This window comes from Sceloporus occidentalis, unplaced genomic scaffold (assembly GCF_023333645.1).
Source record: "Sceloporus occidentalis isolate IW3139 unplaced genomic scaffold, rSceOcc1.0.p SCAF_5, whole genome shotgun sequence".
Classification (NCBI taxonomy): Eukaryota; Metazoa; Chordata; class Lepidosauria; order Squamata; family Phrynosomatidae; genus Sceloporus; species Sceloporus occidentalis.
Genome location: NW_028316985.1, coordinates 124,178,588 through 124,199,460, shown reverse-complemented (window position 1 = coordinate 124,199,460; position 20,873 = coordinate 124,178,588). Strand labels below are relative to the sequence as shown.

General features: G+C 38.7%; 1 protein-coding gene across 9 annotated transcripts in view; it reads right to left on the bottom strand.

The window, feature by feature from the left end:
• The window catches only part of FAT1 (FAT atypical cadherin 1), a 150,138-nt gene that overhangs the window by 8,471 nt on the left and 120,794 nt on the right, over nt 1-20,873 (bottom strand). For 7 of the 9 annotated variants that reach the window (XM_089525328.1, XM_089525331.1, XM_089525332.1 and 4 more), the window contains 8 exons: nt 17,277-18,078; nt 16,443-16,574; nt 15,739-15,896; nt 13,093-13,555; nt 10,024-10,177; nt 9,361-9,471; nt 4,206-4,834; nt 2,477-2,614 (listed from right to left, as the gene is read on the bottom strand). In XM_089525328.1, the coding sequence (XP_089381454.1) occupies nt 2,477-2,614; nt 4,206-4,834; nt 9,361-9,471; nt 10,024-10,177; nt 13,093-13,555; nt 15,739-15,896; nt 16,443-16,574; nt 17,277-18,078 (2,587 nt within the window). Of the gene's footprint in view, nt 1-2,089; nt 2,145-2,476; nt 2,615-4,205; nt 4,835-9,360; nt 9,472-10,023; nt 10,178-13,092; nt 13,556-15,738; nt 15,897-16,442; nt 16,575-17,276; nt 18,079-20,873 lie in introns of all 9 variants that reach the window. The other 2 variants (XR_016281301.1, XM_089525334.1) reach the window with 1 other exon arrangement.

Sequence of the window (20,873 nt, the reverse complement as noted above, 5' to 3'; positions counted from 1 at the left end):
GTGTAGGTTCCCCAGCAGAATTCTGTGGTCACCTTCTGGCAGATGTTCCTAGAGAGAGGTTCTCTCAGGTTTTAAAAAAATAACTAGTGGTTCTTTATTTGTGATTTCCCCACTTTCATAGGGGTCCTGTGTCTCTAGCAAATGTGGAGGCCCCACAGTACACGTGCACTGTCTCAGTTTTGAAAGGCAAACATGGATTTTAATGGCTGCTTTTCCACAAGTGCCTGGTCCTACTCTTTCCTTGGCTGTGAAGTTTGTGAAGGAAAAGATTCACTCGAATGGGCATGCATCATTCACCAACTGATACACTGCCTAGGCATTTTACTATTTTATGAAACTCAAAGTATGGGGTAGCCTTCAGGCATGTTTGCATGAATCGCCTTCAGGTCTACTGATTTTAAACAAATTCTAGCTTAAAGGTTCAATCTCTGCTGAAACTGGAAAATTTCATATCAACTCCATAAATGGCTTCTGCTTTGGAAATGTATGTCTCCTTAATGCTCATGCTTACTCCCCTGTGGGCACCATTCTAGGTCATTGCATGGGATGTTCACAAATAGTCTAACTTCTAAAAGTTACTGAAAAATATAATAGCATGCTAGCAAATGATCTGGCTTCTTTGCAAGTGAGACCAAAGGTGGATCTGGGTGCTATTGCTGAGTGCTGGGAAAGTCTTACAAGAGGTCTGTACTGAGGGTTGGTAAAAAGTGAGAAAGGAAGTATGCACAGCACAGCAGTGGACTGAGATACTGGGATATAAGAAAAGGACAGGAGGAGGACATAAAAAACTCTGTAACAGATATTATAGAGCTTGGAATTTACCTCCTGGAATACAATTCCCAGAATTCCCCAGCCAGCATGGCCACAATCCTGGAACTGGAATCCCCCCACCCCAACCAAAAAAGGAATGTTCCCAAGCCGTGGATCATGGGAATAAGAGGAATTTGAGTCATTTAGAAGATGACACCAATGCCATTTTTACAGGGCATGGCTGAGGGTATGTGAAAAGAGGAAGAGTAAAGTATTTGTAGCTGGAACTAGTTAATACAGCAGACATGACAAATACTGGCCATAGAAGAGAATGAAGGAAAGAAAGTAAGGAAATGAAGGATGGAGAGGCTAAGCACAAAATGAAACAAAATTTCACATATAAGTTAGAGATAAAGAAGGTTGGTATATTACTGGTGGAACTGTGAAAGATGAAAAGAGGTAGGTAAGCAACACAGATTGACAGGCAGGGGAGTTGTTAGTAAGAAAAGAAAGCTGTAGTGAAGGGAGAAGGCTATGAAATATTCAGCCAAATGACTGGCTACATTTCTCTAGTTAAAAACAATTCAGTTAGCTGAATAGAGATGTTAATCAGGTAAGTATATGTTTAGGGCCACATAGTATCCCTAACTATGATCTTCTATTATGACATTTACCATTTGTATTCCTTACTTATCAGGCTATATTGTACTGACAAATTTGGAAATTGCAACTAGCCATAGAGAAGAGAACAACACACACTAGTTTATGTTAAACATGTTTCTAAACACGCCCTTTTATTCTACAGCTTTTTAAATAAAAAAGTTCCTTTCACCACGTACTAAAAACCACAAATACATACACACATTACACAAACTTAATTGAAAGTGCTGGTGATTGATGAAACTTAGTCTTTTTTGGGTTAAGTAATAAAAGGAAGTTTAAAGTGGGTATCACAAATAAATTCATACCCTGAAATCGGTTGACACGATATGTTATAATAAAAAAAAATACTGTGTGCCTTTTAAATCATTTCCAATTATTTTCCTAAATGTTATAAACAAAAATAGAAATGCGGTAATTTCAGTGGAACAATAACCTAACAAAAGTCAGATCAAAGCAAATTCACAGAATATTTTTGATAGGACAGGGTCAATTTTAGAATGGTTTCCCTTTTACTGATTACAGAACTTTAGACATGATTCTGTGAAGTGGGAATGTCTTCCACATGTAGATTTGACATAAACCTGCTCCTTATTGTGGCATAAGCTAGGCAGCAACACAGTTACACTCAAAGCCCTATTGGATGAACTTCCTTCATTACTAAGATAATCAGACTTACAAGCAAGTCCCTCATACTCTGCTTTCACTCAGTACTGCTCTGATCCATATGGGAGCTGAGGCAGCAGCAAGAGGGGAAAAAAGAGGAAACAAATAAAGCTGTAATCCAATTTTAGACATTTTTAAGCTCCACTAACATTCCAAAGTCTAATATTTATACCCCACTGGAACTATTTTACAAAGGAATATTATTATATGAATATAATTACTTCATATCAAATATTAAATTCAATGAGTGCTTAAATGCTTTATAGAGTCAGTCTATGACATTTGCAACATGCACTTTCAAAATGAACATATGTCTTTTGATAGAGGTTATACAAGAAATAAGTTTCCAATGTGGTGATAAACAGAGGAAGAGAGCAGCAACCATTTGTTTTCTACCTACCATTATCATCACATGACTCTGACTGGAACGAACTAAGGGACTGGACTTCAGACATGCTCTCTCTAGCACTATAAGGCTGAGAAACCTTCTCTTCCAAGGGCTTCTTTGACAGGCAGGAATCCAGATCTACAACTTTAGCTAAAAAAAGAAAAGAGTAATAATATTAGTAGATGTAAAAACTGAACAAGACTATGAAATATGAATACCTAACAAAATTTAACTAGGATTCTTTTAACCAGCTGACGAAGTGCAACCTGTGACAAAATGCTGCATTAACATCACACTTATTCTTCAGGATTTTAATCACCACTATTACTCAAGAGTTGTGTTGTGTTGCTCTAATTTCTCAGGGCATATGTGTGTGTGTGTAGGGGGGGTAACTATGAAAAAAACAAAATAAAGGAATCATTCCCTGTCTCCAACACATTATTTTGACTGCTGTGCCACTTAGCTTTAGAGAGTTCACAGCAGACTTCCATTTCTCAACCTGAAGTTGACCAAATGACACTCACTGCCACCAGTGTGAGTGGGTGGGCTGATCACTGTCTTTAAAGTGTAATAATGGGAAAAGATAGCTTTTTATTTTCTTTTGATGTGAAACCTCAATGTGTATACCACAGGGAACAGATTTCCTTAAAGACATATTGTGAGGGTAAAATATCAATGCCTGTACTTTCAGCATTTTGCTCCTCCACATTCTTCACCAACATTAGCATATGCATAAATATGTGCTGATTTAGGTTACACTCTTTGCACCTAAGACAGTGAGTGGAAGTCCACAAATACTTATGCCAAATAAAATTTGCTAGTCTTTAAAATGCCTCTAGATTCTTTTCTTTTTCTTTTAACCTGATGGCACATATTTCCCCTGCCTCAAACTGAATTATATTTCTTCTAGAATTTTAACTGTGACTGGGCTATGTCTAGTCTTCCACACTCCAAAAGGCAGCAACAAAGACCAGCATGCTTGTCATCATACATCAGTAAGCTCCTTCTTCTTTTCCATACAATATGATTGATTACAGAATGTTTTTGATTACAGATTGATTACTGAAGCAGATGGGCAGCAAGGAGTGGCTTCTGGCTGTTCCAGCCACGATCAGCCTGGGACCACAGTGACTGTAAAGCTCACTCTCAAAGCGAGCCACCACCACGGTCCCAGAGCCGGCAGCCAGCAGGAGCAGCTACTGAAGAGTTTCATACCAGGCAGAAGCACTAGTAAATCAACTTTCAAACGTTGAGGAAGTGCCTGGTGCACTTCCTCATCGTCATGGAATTGTCAGCTCCTTCTAGCTTCTGTGAATTGTTCAAGGAGATGGCATTTCCTCTGAACACAAAGTTTCGGTTCAAAGGAAATTCTCTCTCCTGGAACAATTCACCGACACTAGAGGGAGCCAACAATTCCATGATGATGAGGAAGCACGCCTGGTATGAAAATCTTCTAAATAATTTAAATACCATGCCCGAAAACAGCTGGAAGCTGCTTTATTTGGTCAATCTGTTTTGGGCCTATGCCTTGAACCTGAACAATAGAAACTCACAGGCCCTTAGGAGCCATTCATTTGCTGTATATGTTTTTTTTTCAATGTATAAACTTGATGTCTGGTTTGAATGCTAAATTACTAGTAATAACTCTTTATTTTACACTCAGAAATCTGCACTACCTACTTCAAAGCAAATGCTCCTTTTAGCAAAATATTTCCAGTACAAAAGACAGATGGCAGCTTACTGTCATAGTCAAAGTCCCAGCTGGGCTTCTGTATCGAGTCACTGTCGGATGGTGAATTGGATGGAGGAGGGGGAGGTAAATTAGGGGCTACACTGCAGACAGCTACTGCTTTCCTGTGGCCATGAACAGAATCTGGATTAAAAGTAGTAAACTCTGGATGTTCTGGAATAGTGGAACCTTCAAAGGAATTCCTGTCCAAGTTGTTCCTTGAATCACTTGGAATGCTTGGAGTATACGAAATAGGACGAACAGGCACCTGAGGTGGAATGTCAGAATAAATGTTCTTATTCAGTTTTGCATCAAAATATGGTCTTTGCAAGAATGCTGTTGTTGTTCCCAGATGTTTGTCCTCAGGTTCAGGCTGGCTTTTCTTCTTCTTCCTGATTACTCGGCGGCAGAAAACAAAAATCCCAACCAGTATGAAGACTCCTGCTATGAAGATGAGAATGCCAATAAATTCTCCTAAGCTAATGTTCCATGAGGTTGAAACGTATTTGTTAAGAACCTCAGCACAATGCTTCCCTCCAAATCCATGGCTACAGTTACAGTGATAGGCACCATACGTGTTCTCACAGAGAGCACCATTCTGACATGGGTTTTCTACGCACTCATCAACGTCGGTCAAGCACCTATAAGAGACATTAAGGGATGAATGACAGTGATTACATAGTCACATGTTGATCAATAAACAGAATGAGTGAATGACAGACTGTTTCTGGTAAAAAAAAATCAGCACAAATTATTTTCATTTGGAAATTCATGTGCCAATTTAATTCCTTATTGTTAAAGACTTCATTTTAATTGCATACATTTTTATCTGGCACATCCTCCAAAGGCCACAAGGCAGCACATATTTAGCTAGCACTCTGTTGTTAGTCCCATCTAGAGAAAACCCGATCAATCAATCTCTAGGTCGACTGTAGTCAAAATGTAGGTATCTACATGATTCAGTGAATCTACTGTAATTAGACCTAACAACAGAATTTAGCCCAGGTCTCCTGTTTCTTTTATCCTTACAACATTTACAAGAAGGAAATTAGACTAAAAACATGATGGATTTAAGGTAACCAAGTAAATTTCATGAGAATTTTTTCCCCAGCCTAAGTAAGGCGCATTACAGATGGGCCTAAGAGGCGCCATCCTCGCGCCGTGATTACGCGTGAGGGGCGGTGCTTCCGGACGCACCTTGCCCCTCGCGCGTAACCGATACGTCAAGATGGCGCCGCCCTATACAGACGGGCGGCGCCATCTTGACGTAGTGGACGCTCTGTGTCCGCACATCCCAACCCAGAAGAGACATCGCGAGTACGCGCTTTGGCACTCGCGGCGTCTCTTCCGGGTTCCTGGAAGGAGCGCGATTTGCGCGCTCCTTTTTTGCTCCGTGAGGGAGTCACACGGTTTGGCTGCTGCGGCTCCCTCACGGAGCAAACAGCAGCACCAGCAGACCGCCGCTTTGCAGCAGTCTGTAACAGACCTAATTTTCCTTTTTTAACTCAAGAGTAGTCAACCTTTCGCCAGAGGGCCACATAAGACCCTTATCCTGACTTTATGTGAGCCTTAAGATCAAACACCTTCTGAACAAGATTGGTTCAGACGACTCTTAAGAGTGACCTTTCAGAGATCAGAGATAGGATATGTGTTTGTAAGAAAGTATGTATCATTTATGTTAACACTTTAACACTGCCAGCAAACTATATATATATATATATATATATATATATATATATAGGGTATCATTCCATTAAATACTTTTAATTATTTTATATCAATTAGGAATTTTCATTTATTGTAATAAGACAATAGATGCTGATGAAAAACGGTAGCTTCATTGCAGCAAATGGGGACCATTAGTGTTGTTCATACACTATTTAGCACTGCTGAATGATGTATCAGTTTTCTTTTTAATGGGGAAGAGAGATAGTAAATCTTTATCTATTTATTTGGCTGAAAAATATACATTTTTTCAGCCAAAAGTCTCCCAGAGCACTTGACAAAACATTTAGAACAACCAATATAAACAAACCATCACAATGACCTAATCAGCAAGAATGTGTTGGTGTAAGATTATTTATATACATATATTTATATATATAGGTCATGGGAAAATAAAAAGGACTTCACCTGGTGCTTAAAGGAAGTGATAGAAAGATATTGGCTAGAATGTTTGAAGAACAGGATGGAAGTTTCTGGAAAGAACTGAAAGGTTTTGCTGATCACCAACCAAAGGAGCATAGAAAATAGTCTTTGATTATGATCTTAGTATTTAAGGCAAACTTATGCTACTTTTAAGACCACTTAGGATTGAAATCAGTATTTTAAACTGATCTGTGGATATGATATAGGAGTCAGTGTAGTTGTTTTAAAATGGGTAAGATATGTCAAATCAGCTCAGTCTCAGTATCTTAATATCATACTTCAAAATTACAGTTTCCAAGCAAGCTTCAAAGGAAGACCCACATGGAACACAATGGAGTACTTGAAACAAACAAGTTATCACTGTATGGATAACTGCATTAAAAATCCTTTCTGAAGAAGGGGTATGAGACCACAGTTGAGCAAGGTGCTTCATGCCATGGATGTCACTTCAGCTCCCAGAGACATGACTAGCACTCCTAAGGGACAAGTGTGTGGGAATTATAACACTATTTGACAGAATGAACATCAATGGGTGAGCTCTCACTAGCTTACAGTGGACTGGCTTTGAAATATGGCCAGCTATTTTGGTGGGACCAGGAGATTAGAAATAGCTTCCAGGCCAATTCTAACTGAACTTGGTCATACTATCCTACCCAGCCCTCTTCCTCAGTGATAATACCTTCTTCATTCTCAATAGTTTGATGATGCTATGGCCAGTGTGTGTGTGTGTGTGTGTGTGTGTGTGTGTGTGTGTGTAGGAAGATTAGAAGCTTTCACCCAGTCTCCTACCAGTGATTGGTGTTTACCATTGTTCAGACTGTTATACAAGTAGGCTCAAGAAAAGATAATTTTCTCAAGTGCTGTCAACTGCACTAGCAATGTGGGGAGGGGGCTATGTGGATGGCAGGGAGAGGCTTTCACAGCTACTGTTGTGGAATTATTTGGCTCAGATTATGGATTCTCCTTTTAGCACACTGTCAATGTTTACAGGCCTCAGTAACTAGAAGACATTCTAGAATTATTTACTAATGTTAACATAGATAAAATATTGCTCAATTTACTGTGGATGTGATCCATTTCACACCTGTGTTGTGTGTGTGTTGTGTGTCTTCAAGTCATTTCTGACTTATGATGAACCTAAAGTGACCCTATCATGGGCTTTTCTTGGCAAGATTTGTTCAGAGGTTTGCCATTGCCTTCCTCTGATGCTGAGAGCATTGACTTGCCCAGGGTCACCCAAAATGTTTCATGGCCAAGCTGGGAATTGAACCCTAGTCTCCAGAGTAGTCCAATACTCAAATCACAATGATACGCAGGCTCTTATAGTACTCAGTAAATAAGGGCTTTATTCCTGTTAATGGTTCGCATTCTGTTGACTCCTGAAGGTGGACCAAAACTATTCACAACTTTGCTGTACAGTCGGCTCTTCTTATATACGGATTTTTTATACATGGATTCAAGCATTCACGGTTTGAAAATATTCAAAAAAAGTATAGATTTCAAATATCAAACCTTGATTTTCCATTTTTTATAAGGGACACCATTTTGCTGTGTCATTATATTTAATGGGACTTGAGGATCCACGGATTTTGTTATCCACGGATAATCTTGGGACCAAACCCCAGCGTATAACAAGGATCCACTGTATTTTCATGTGGTGTTCTGATAGTGTGTCACCACTACGTAATTCTTTCTAGGGCTGTTGGACTGTAATTCCCATTATTCTTTGCCATTGTCTAAGATGTTAAGTGTTGGTAGAGGGAGAGTACACACTCCACAACCCTGTTCTCAGAGGAGATCTCATTGATTATGGGGTAGGTCATGATTCTACACTGAAGCCATCACATTTTTAAAGACGAATAGAGGCACTTCAGTCTCACAATTTAACTCATAATAATTCACATATACTGCAGTCCAACAACAAGAGAGAATGGGAAGAACTCCCACATATGAGCAGTGTCACTAAGAAGTCCAAAACAATTAAAAAACCCCAATCAGTTTTGACTTTCATCGGTGTATAGCACTTTCTCCTCCCCTACTTGGAAGTCACATTTTCTGAAAACTATAAATATAAAGAAAATAAATAGAAAGGAGTGGACCCTAAATTATGAAAACTCAAGTGAAAATTATACTGTATTTAAATAGGTTTGAAACTATCAGGTCAAAATTGTTTCCTTTGTTACTGTTAAAAATGCTAGCATTCCTCCATTTATAAAATTATAAAAAAGGATTACAAATCTAATGACTATTCTGTTTGTCTACAATAGAATAGAGAAAATAAAAATCCAGTACATTTCTGTTGATAAATGAAAGAGATACTTTAAAGGAGAGCTAATTGCTGTTTATTTGTCTCCCAGTCTGTTCTAAAAAATACTTATGAACCCTTAAATGTTCTGGTTAAGTGGAAAGCAGTAGGCAATCTGTAAACATCTATAATATCAAGCTTTAGCTGTTGTACCTAATTTTGACAGTATTACCTAATTTTAGAACTAATCTAGCAGAGAGACACTAAATATAGCCATGGTTGACTAGGTTTATTGTTCTTATAATACCAGGAAGCATGTATCTGTCCTTGTTGGGGTGACATGCAAGGTAGCATAAAGTGTAGTTTGCACTACTCCTGTCCTGCTTGTGGACATTTCACAGTCAACTAACTGGCTACTGTGGGCATACTTGACTAGAAAGACCTTTGGTCTGATCCAGCATTGCTCATCTTATATTGTTATTATCAGACGCAGTGGATAGTGAAAGAAGATTCCCCACCCTCCCGGTCAGTAGCCAGAATAAGATTGCCACAGCTTTTATCAACTGAAGAGTAAGTATATACCACTGACTGAGAATTCTATGCAAACATATTTCCAGAAACATTTCCAAAGTCAAAATCATGTCCCTTGGTAGCTTTATGGCTATATTTTAAACAAGTACGGGTAGAATATCTATTTACCCTCTTTCACAGACTAATTTTATCTCATATACATAATCCTTGTTTTATAAAAATGAACTATACAAAAGTACCAACCTTTCTCCATGAAAACCTGCCTCACATTCACAAACAGGTCCATCTAAGCTATCAATACACGTGCCACTGTTTTTGCATGGGTTGTCTTTGCAATATGGACCAATCTGACACCTAGGAAAGGAGAGGAAGTATATTGTCAGTTATCTTTTCAATAATAAAAGGGATGCCTCTTGAGTAGCACCAATGTTTGGTTCACTCCCATGTTTGTAACAGAGCTCAGAAGCATTTTGTTGAACTACAACTCTAGTAGCCATGCTGGATTTAGACAGTTGTAGTCTACCTTGGGTGTCTTCACTAACTGCAGAACGTCTTCTCCGTTTTGTACAAACTGTCTTCTAACCTTTCCCCACAAATGTTAGAGGGAAGGGAAGAACTATGTGCATTAGGACTAGTGTCAGAAGAGATGCACAGAAGATTCTCATTTGTCCCCGAGAGATCCTCAGACATGTTATTCTTTTCCTCCCAGTAAAGAAAGAGGATTGCTGGTGTCTGAGTGGGTGCACATATGCATGGCTATGCATGTATGTGCATCCACATAGACATGCATATGTCCCCCAAATCTTGAGAAATACAACCCCAGAGGAAAGACAGAACATAGTAAGGGGGTGGGTGGGTGATAATGAAGATTACATTTTATTTTAACACACAGCAAAGAAGCCATACCTCTGGCCTGTATACAGCCCTCTGCACTGGCAGATGAAATCATCATTGACAGGAATGCAAGTGCCACCATAAAGGCAAGGGTTGGAAGCACATGGGTTGACACTTACATCACAGTGTGTGCCCATAAATAAAGCTGCACACTTACAATAATAGCCTGCAGTGAAAAAAGACAGAATTAAACATGGCACAAACCTGTCACTGTGTTTATAAAACAAAACATTATTTTCTGTCACTAATGGAAAAGATAATTTATGGAAACTTTCTAAATCCTAAACCTAAAACAAACACAAAACAAAACACACTCATACAAAAACATCCTACAAGCTATCAAAAAGGTGTAAACAGCCAGAAAATTAATTTGAATAAGGTATGTTACTAGTGTAACCAGTAAATATGTTTACAGGATCAACTGTTACAATATTAACAGCTGCTGAAGTCATTGCATTTTCCTGTAATCAAAAAACACAACAATTCTATCTTGTTTTCTGAAAGAGTAAAATCATAGTGGAAAAATCAAAGCTTTTAAAAGCAGCTTTGAATATCAAATGAAATTACCATGAAATCCCAACAATTATAATGTATAAAGCTAAAGAGTTCAGTCAATTAAATATTTAATGAAACAAAAACATATTGGCTTTAATTCTGGAAGTCAAATGGGTCTGGCTTTAAACAGGTCTCCACTGGAAGAATGTTCCAACATGGCTGGAGCTACCCCTCAGAAGGCCCTGCCTCTCCTGCAGACTTTGCTCTACAGAAAAAGAGAGCCAAGAATAATATGTGGAGCTATATGCTGAAATGGTAAGCTGTGATGTGTGAAAGATTCACTTTTGTGACTGGATGGGGAGGAGTGGAGGGCTGTCTGCCACTATCATTCACACTGCTCCCAACTTATCAGGATGCCAAGAAGAATGGAATAGTGGGCTGGCAGAGGCACCACTGCTCAGGATCTAAGCTAAGGAGCAGCACATGCCTCTGACATCAATCAGAACTCATGAGGACATTTCACTGCTTCCAGAGTCATCTGGGGGGGGGGGTTTAAAATATTTATTTTTCCGCAAAAAATATGTTTTGTCTTCAGTATCCCAAATGGACCTCTAGAGGGCATGGAGGGTATTTTTATGACATTTGATGACCCTGGAGGAAAAAAAAAAGGCTTTGCAATTTTTCTTTAAAAAATGGACCCAAAATAATATTTAGGTTGTGTATGGGGACTTCTCCACTGCTTTTTTCATGCCTCCTCTAAGCACAAATATATCCTTGCATGGTGAGGGCTGTGAGAGAGAAAGGTCTCAGGGATTTGGGAAGAGTTCTGTATCAGTGGCCCAAGACAGACAGGCAGGAAAAAGCAGTTTCTGGCTGCTTTGGGGGTGGGGTGTGCAGATAATGCACATCCTGAAAGTAGCTGTAGGTTGCACAGAGAACACCGCAACCTGGAAGACCTGGCACAAAAGTTGGTATCTGGGTTGTGGACAATGGCGGCAGCCTGGACCAGGCCTGGGCCTGGGTCCATACGGTTGCCACAGTCCTCACCAATCAGAGGCCGACCAGGACAGGAGCGGCCAGAGGTCACTCCAAGCTGCTGGTCTGAGGTTGTGTGTTTATTTTTGATACCCTGGTGACTTTGCCCACTGGGACAGAAATGACTTGAGAACCAATGAATCATTTTTTTCCACCAAACAGGCTGCAGTGACCTCCATTATCCCAACCCATAACAAAAACAAAATAGGGGATGTGGGTTCTGCAAACAGATATAATAATAATAATAATAATAATAATAATAATAGGATTTATTAATATGCCACCCAATCACTGGGAATCCAGGTGGTTTACAACAGAGGGGATAATAGACGGTTCTCTGCCCTCAGGCTTACAATCTAAAAAGACACAACACAAAAGGAGAAGGGAATGGGGGGAAGGGATATATTTTAAAATAATTTATTCCCCAAATTCAGCACATTCTTAAATGTTCTGGAGCTTCACATATGCATCTAGAGCATGATAGCACACTTAAGCTACAATGAATAATATAAAAAATAACATACAAGACCTACAGTAGATGAAAGTGATACCCTGCCTTCTGTATATTGTCAATTAGATGAACTCACTACCTTGATCACTGCATTATCAAATTCAACCACTGAACATCAGAATAGTGTTTATACAGTATCCGTTATCTAGGGATGCGGTGGCTTAGTTGTTAAGATGCCAATTCTGGTGATTAGGTGATTGGAAGGTTGGCAGTTCGAGGCCCGAGTGCTGCATGATGGGGTGAGTTCCTGTCACTAGTCCCAGCTTCTACCAACCTAGCAGTTTGAAAGCATGCAAATGGTGGGAAGGTAACAGTGTTCAGTGCAATCATGTTGGCCACATAACCACCGGAGTAGTCTTCAGACAATACTGGCTCTTCGGCTTAGTAACGAGCACAGCCCCCTACAGTCGGTTATGACTAGACATTCACATCAAGGGACTACCTTTACCTTTATCCCTTATCTGGAATTCCAAAATCAAAAATACTCCAAAATCCAAAACTGTCTACATGGGGGGCTGAAACAGTGACACCTTTGCTTTCAAAGGGTCAGTGTATAAAACTTTGTTTCATGAACAACTTAAAAAAACATAATAATGATAATAATAATAATAATAATAATATTTATTTATATCCCGCCTCTCTACAAAATGCTATCGAAGCGGTTTACAAGATTAAAAATATACAATCCGAACCCTCAATCTGCCCCCCACTTAAAATACAATTAAACAATGTAGAATTTAAAACATAAAACATACTTAAAAACAATACAATAACTGTGGTGAAGTCAGAGGTCAGCAATTAGATATAGCCAGAGAACTATTCAGGAAAGGCCTGAATATTATGTATAAAATTACCTTCAGGCTATATGTGTAAGGTGTATGTGAAACATAAATGAATTTTATGTTTAGACTTGGGTAATCATCACTATGTATATGCAAATAATCCAAAATCTGAAAAAGAATCTGAAATTCATAACACTTTTCATCCCAAGAATTTCGGGTAAGGGAAACTCCACTTGTAAAAGGAAGCAAAGAACTTACCTCCACTGGGTAATGGATTACAAATGCCCCCATTCTGACATGGACTACTTGAACAATCCTCGGTAGTGCTCAGTAAACATCCAGGAGATACATCCACAGATTCTTCCATGTGTGCGTAAGTCCGAGGTTTGCTGTTTAGTGGCAATTCTTGACCATTCAGTACAATTGAATCCATACAGCCTCTGAAGCCATTGCTAACCTGAGGGCTCCTTCCATGCCTTGCACTTTGCTGTCGAATGTGACCCCCAAAAAAGACATGGTTGTCTAGGTTCAGTGTCCTTAAACTACCTGGAGCAATACCAGAGGCAGTGTGCACTCTGTCCAGAATCAGTTTGGCATAGTTTCCATCAACTTCAAGAGACACAGAATGCCACTGGCCATCATTGATTTGAATGCTCTGTACTGACACAATTCCAGGACCACTTCCACAGTCAAATTTATATTGTAGCCTCCCATGGTGGATCTAAGCAAAAAGAAAAACACACACACACACACACACACACATTAATATACACCAAGGTCCATGGTAGTATTATTTCCAAATGCCCCAACTTGATGTATCTCCAACACTTTAGTTTTTTGTGGGTTTTTCGGGCCATGTGGCCATGTTCCGGAAGAGTTTATTCCTGACATTTCACCAGCATCTGTGGCTGGCATCTTCACACTCCAGCCGCAGATGCTGACAAGATGTCAGGAATAAACTCTTCCAGGACATGGCTACATAGTCCAAAAAAAATCACAAAATAACTATGGATACCGGCCATGAAAGCCTTTGACTTCACACTGAAAACACTTTGCTTCCTTATCCACCTGGACCCCTTCACACTACATAAACATAGTGCTATATTATATTATTTAACTGCCATGGAAACATCCTATGGAATCTTGGGACTTGCAGTCTGCTGAGGCCTAGAGCTTTCTGGCTGAGAATTGTAAATACCCTTCCCTAAACTGGAGATCCCAAGACTGAACCAATTAAAGTGGAATCAAAACAGTACAAAAAATTATATCTCAAGTCTATGACAAAGAAGCCCTTTTTTTACAAAGTCTTTTTTATGTCATTGATCACCCTTTCCCTTCTTTTCCTCTGACTAGCTGGAAGCCTTTTAAACAGCACTGGCATGGGAAGGTTGATGGAGGAATGCTGAAGAAAAATGATGGAAGGGGGGGCTGGAGAAAGAGAGTGTGAATGAGAAAGTCATTATTGAATGCACTTTGGAAGAAGCCTTTAAGTGGTCTATAGGTCAAAATATTTCTGTTAAGTTATATAAGGCTTAGCTGATGTGGCTGTTTCATTTCACATGTGCATACTGTTAGTTTTGAATAAAAAATCTGCTGAAACATGTTGAACTGCTTTTCTACTTTGTGGTGCAAGAACCTATCTCTATGCTTTCCATGTCATATCTGCCTCTGCCTATTCACACAGTGCCCATGAACACATCTACTTTGTTAAATGAAAGTATGCATGTGATTATTTAGTGTGAGAGGCCCCCTGGCAATGCTAGATTAAGGAATGCATGAACCCCTGTCAGCTGTGATTGCCAAGGAGAGCAGAATGCAGTGTTGTGGTATGTCACTAGATCTAACTGCTATGCATTAATATGTGTGTAACAAATAAGTACCAGAATCTTGCAAAGCAGAAGCTCTTAGTTAAAATACATTTAAGGGGTGACAATAGGAATATATAATTTATGTATGTTGAACATTCTTATGGTGGACATCTCCTGGTACTGAAAGAGGGGGACCTCCAGCCTGTCAACCTAATCCATATTTTGGTGGACTGTGGCCCACCAAATATTTGCTTTGTTTCCCTGTGAGATTTCTCTATGCCTTTCTCTGTATGAAGAAGAGAAAATGGATACTGGAGGGGTAGAAACCAGATGATGTCAGAGGAAGAGAAGGCAACATTTCCTTTGATGTCATCAAGTCCTCTCAGTTAGGGCAGTCAAATTCCCAGGAATACATGTTACCTAGTTCTGCTTAGAAGGTTAGGCTAAATTGCAGGGTTTTTTATTTTGTTTTTTACTTTTCTTTGTTGTTACAGTCAAGAAAGTGTGTGTGCTTATTATTTGCATGTAATTACACATCTAGAGGTTTTCCCTAAATATTAACTTAATATTTTAAATTTTCACATTCCTACTTACCACCATACCAAACCTCTTAACATTTTTCATTCATTTTATCTGTCTCAAATTATATCAGCACTCTCTTCATAATTCTTTTGTCTATAAACTGTTAGCATCTAGAAGGTTATTGGACAGTTTTAACTATTATAAAAGGCATCAACTATTCTTTTAATTTGTTTAGGCCTAGATTCAATTGTTAGTCACAGCTAGAGCAGATTCAGGAATGAATAGAAACTTGGTAAATCCGCTTATATAAATTCCACTATTAATTTGTCCATGTTAATTGGGACTAATAACTGGATTTAGGTCTTCAGTGTTTTTACTTGCTTAATACAAGATGTTCCCCTCATCCACTGAATATATCCTTTATAAATGATTGCAATTAATGCAATCATTCTAAGGCTGAGATTATTTGGATATCAGTTAGATTCAAAAGCAAATATGAAGTAATTTTTTATTGAGGTCTTACTTAATGGTTTCGGGTTGTGTGTTTTAAAAAAAAACTTTTGGTGCTATATACCTCTAAAATACTATAGTCTGTTCCACGGGCATACATGACAACTGCATGAGTAGAGTACGTTCTGAGTCTCATATTGAGCTTCATTTCTTCCTTGTTTTCATTTTCCAAAAGACGATATTTCACATAGCTGCTTCCAGTAAAGGTCACTGCTGGTCCAGCTGATATTTTGAAAAAACAAGACAGACAATCAAGATGAGGTCCAAAATTATATTCTTCTAACAGATATAGTTATATCAGGAATAGAATGATGAGAGCAAAATAATTTTATGGAAAATATTTTTAAGGGTGCACTACAAAACAAGAGTGCAAGAGGTAGTATGATACTGCATGGTATTTGACACTTTATGAAGAAATATTATCAGGAGAGCATTTATTTATTTATCTATTTAACATCTATGCCATGTTTCTCCCAAGGCAGCTCACAAGATAAAAACATTATGTTAAAACATCAGAATATTTTTTTAAAAAAAAGATTTATCATCTAAATGTATAACTGATTTCCTTTAAGCAAGGTTTTTTTTATTAGATGTAAAATCTGAACAGTTTCACTTGTATTTTGTTTCTAAATGCTGTAATTCTGGTTCATCTCTCCTTAATTTTATTAAAACATGAACTGATTTCAATAAAGGAACAAAACAAAGTAAGACACCATTCCTTTCTGAAAATGCTACAGTCTCAGCCACACTCAACAGTTAAAAGCTTACCAGGGCACTGTGCAGGACTGCTTCCAAGACAAATACATGTATACCTCCCTTCCCTAGGATCGGTTATACATTCAGTACCTTCAGGGCACGGACTTCCCTCACAGGCATTGTTCACAAGGGGGCACCCTCCTTCTGCAAAATATGTAACAGGTTAATCTTTACCCTCTCTCTCATTATTCCAAAACATGGCAGTTTTGAATGCAAGGACATCTAAACCTGAAACTCTAATTCTGCTTAGCAGCAACAGGTGATAAAAATGACAGCTGTGTTAAAGCAGGAAGGAAGGCCAGGCACCAAGAAATGGCAGGAGACACAGAATTTCTAAACTGTTGTACAATCACCTCCTATCACAAGCTACGAGGATTGCTCAGCAGATGCTGTTCTCTTCTCCCCCCAAAACATGATACTCCTTTTTTATATTATGGACATAAATTCATATATACATTTCAACTATTTTCATATCCTTTACTATCAAGAAATCCAGATCTTCAAAGGCATGAAGTTTTTCGTGTACCACCATAATGCTTTCTGTTAAAGGATATACTGAATATTTCTTGTGGCAGAACTGCTGCCCATAACATCCATCAAAAAATTACAAGGGGGGGGGGGGGATGACATTCTTTGGTCCTTAAGGGAGCTCTTTTAACATAATGGTTAAGAGTAAGAGCCAGAAAATGCTTACTATTCCTCTTTCTTCACTTGTAAACTCATTCTGTTTAGGACTGGGGCCTTAGCATAAGTGCAATGAAGTAGATTACTATAGATAATGTACAAAGTACTTTTTAAAACTTCTGTAGTGAATGACATTTTTTCCTTCCATATACATTCTATTACCTTTACAAAGACAAACTGCATTTCTCTGGTGATGTGGTGTTACAAAACTCAACCTGGCAGTGCTGTGGGTTGACATGACATTCTTATCCACAGTCACTTTTTCTTCACAGAATTTCCAAGGGCAATCCAGGCCTGAACAGAGCTTATGGAAAACATTAAGTATCCGGACACCTGAGATCTCTTCAAGGTCAGCTACAGAGGAGTTTATCTTGTGGAGCAGGGCTCGAGTTGAATGCTGAGAATTATCAGACTTTTCCACAAATAGCAGCACATCAAGGTTTGAGGGAGGATCAGAGGACTGCAAGCTAATAATATGGATGTCATTTCTTCTGACTCCTAAAATTGTCCTTAAAGCTCTTTGGAAATTGCGCCAATAATCACCAATGAATTCCTCTGGGGCAAGGTTGGCAAAACGGATTGCTATGCTGTGATTTAGCAATTCCTGTGTGATTTGTCTGATATGTACAGTAATGACAGCTGCCGTAGTAAACTTTCCATCTGTAACACTGATGTTAAGGAGGTACTGCCCTATATCTAATTTTTTGTGAGCAATCAGTTTGCCGCCTGTGCTAGAGACAGAGAACATTGATTCCATCTTGGAATCCAGACTGTATGTTAAAGTGTCATAAACATCTTGGTCAGTTGCATGGACTTTTCCAATGACACCACCAGAATATTCTTCCCCAAAGGCCGTGATGAAGATTTCTAATGGCAGAATTGCTGGAGGATGGATGCTTTCCTCAATAACTCTAATGTCAACATATGTCAAAGATGACAACTGGGGTCTTCCATTATCAGCCACCTAGTGGAAACAGTAAACAAACAATGAATTTCTGCTAAGTTTCACTAGCTTTTAACTAGAAGTTTTATCTGAGCTTGGTAATTATTAAACAGGCAGAGGTATAATGAAAGTCTTGTACATCAGCATATAACCTGACAGAATGATTAACCTACAAACAGCTATCATTTTAAAAGAGTACAATTTGCTTCCAACTTTGGGATTGCTACAAAGAACCATCCATGTAAACCTGCTGCTACCAGGATACTTTCTAAAGATGTGTCTATATGGTACACAGCCTGGCAAGTACACAGGGCCCTTTCCATAGCCATGAATGAAAATGAGATAATTCCATTTGTATGTATGGATGCACAGTAATGGATTGCATTCTCTTCCCAGTCCAAGGTCTCAGATATATGTGCACAGAAGACCCCCAATGTATAAGAGCAAGGAGCAAGAGCTTCAATCACTATGTACTGTGATTGTGCATGTAGGTCTCCAACCCATTAAAATGAGAGTCTTGTTGTTGTGTGCTCTCAAGTCATTTCTAACTTATGGCAACCCCAAGGCCTATCATGGCATCATGGTTTTCTTGGCAAGATTTGTTATGGGGAGGGGGTTTGCCTTTGCCTTCCTCTGAGACTGAAAGAGTGTGACTGGCCAATGTCTCCCAGTGCATTTCTATGGCTGAGTGAGGATCAAACCCTGGTCTCAAGTCATAGTCTAACACTCAAACCACTATACCACACTTGCTTGCTAATGAGAGCCTATGGATCTGCAAAAGTTGGGTGTCTGCAATAGAGCCTACATTGTCAGAACAGAAGTAGTGTTTCTTCACAGCCATATGCTTAACCTTTAAAATAATTTTACTGCATTAAATACTTTTATGAAAAAGGTAAACCTTTAGATTTTTTTCAAACACAAATACAGAATATAATTAGATTTTGGAATATGTTTTTGTTCACACAACTTTAGCATCTGGGTGCCTCATAATTCTGAATATTCTGAAATTTTAAAAGTGAAAATACAAAAACTGCAGTGGTTACTTTGAAACAGCAGGTGGCACTTGGAACACTTTTTTTCTTTTCAAAATTAAAATACAGCCAGACTGTTTTTTAACATATTCAAGGAGACACACACTATTCAACAAATGCGTATATACTCGACTATAGGTCAATCTGATGCATAAGTCAAGGGCAAGTTTTAGGGTCAAAATTATGGATTTTGATATGACTCATGAATAAGTCTAGCATAAAATTTAGGGGTATGCAACAAAGAATGTAAAGGATGAAGTTTACTGTGTTCATTCAGAAATGTCTTATTCAGATCCTTCTAAGTCCAATTGCTCTTGGCACCCTTTTGAGGGGAAGCACCAAAGAGGTGCCTCCACTGCTATTTCCCCACCCAAGCATTCAAAAAGGACAGAAGCAGCATCATGGTGGGAAGAGTAGAGGGGGTTGGTGCTTCTTTTGGGTGCTCCCAGGATGAACTAAGCTCTTACGTTTTGCCACTCTACTCAGAGAAAGAGAAGAATTAAAATACACTACTTACATTGAACCGTGGATAAGTTGACTCGGCGGGGCCATTTTTTTTACAAAAATTTCTAGACGTATACATGAGTATATCCAATTACAAGTTCACAAATATATTACCAAATATGTCAGCAAAATCAGAAATCTATTTTGGGATCAGGCAGGAATTTTCTCCAATCCCTGTCTCCACAGATCAGTTTAAACTGGATAAAGTTTTTGGTTTTATTTTGATACTTCCAACATGCCTAGTGTATTATTTAGACAAAATTCCCACAAATAACAGCAGTCCAAATGTTTGAACAACTTCACATGATGCACTAACCCCTTTTGGTTTCTTGTTTTTAAAGGGTAATCTGTGTTCACTCTAAGTCCAAAGTGCCAGGAAATTTGCAGATATTAGGAGCCATTAATGTAATATTGCTTAGGATATATTGATATGTTTCAGTATTCCACAGTATGTCCCAGATCACTGTTCAATGGAACAGATACACGGAATCTATGTAACTAAAGCTACCTTTCCATGTTACAAGAACTAAGTGGCAATGTGTTATATCCACACAGAAGAAAAAGCTGAAGTGTCCATAAGTCCAAACTACTGGATTACACTGGGGGTTTCTTGCCAAACTTTACACTCTTATAAAACTGATTTTCCAGCTTTTCTATCTCAAAATGTACACAGAAATCATCCTCAAACTGACCAAACTGCCAAGTTTCAAATCAATTCATTAAATCATTTTCTGACAATAAGCTATAGAAGCTATTTTCTTCTATCCAGTATATTACTAAAATGGCAGAACATAATTCACAAGACAACATGATCACAACTGAAGTCAAAGCAAGCAACAATTTTCTTGTTTGGAGGCGGGGGGGGGGGGGTTGTGAACAGACAGACCAAAAGGGGCAGCAGCGTCACACTGCCCCTTTGTCCGTCTGATCAGGGCTGTGGCAACTGTACTCTGCTGCCCCAATCTGGCATTTTTCCAGCCCCAAAAGGAGCAGCGAAATGCTGTTCCTTTTTGGGGCTGAGAAAAGTCATCCTTGCCGCAGCAGCAGTGCTTTGGAAAAGTGTAAAAAAAATAGTGTAATAGTGTAATAGTCTATTCTGTATAGCTTAATCACTGAACTGATCATGTAAAAACATTTACTTAATGTTTGCTTCGTTGTAGTAGTGTATTTTAGAATAGCGTAGGAAGTGGTGATATCTTTCAATACTGTCACAGTGAAGCTATTTCAGATTAAAGAAAGGTTGGAGATTCCAAAATAAATAATCATATGGAATATATAACA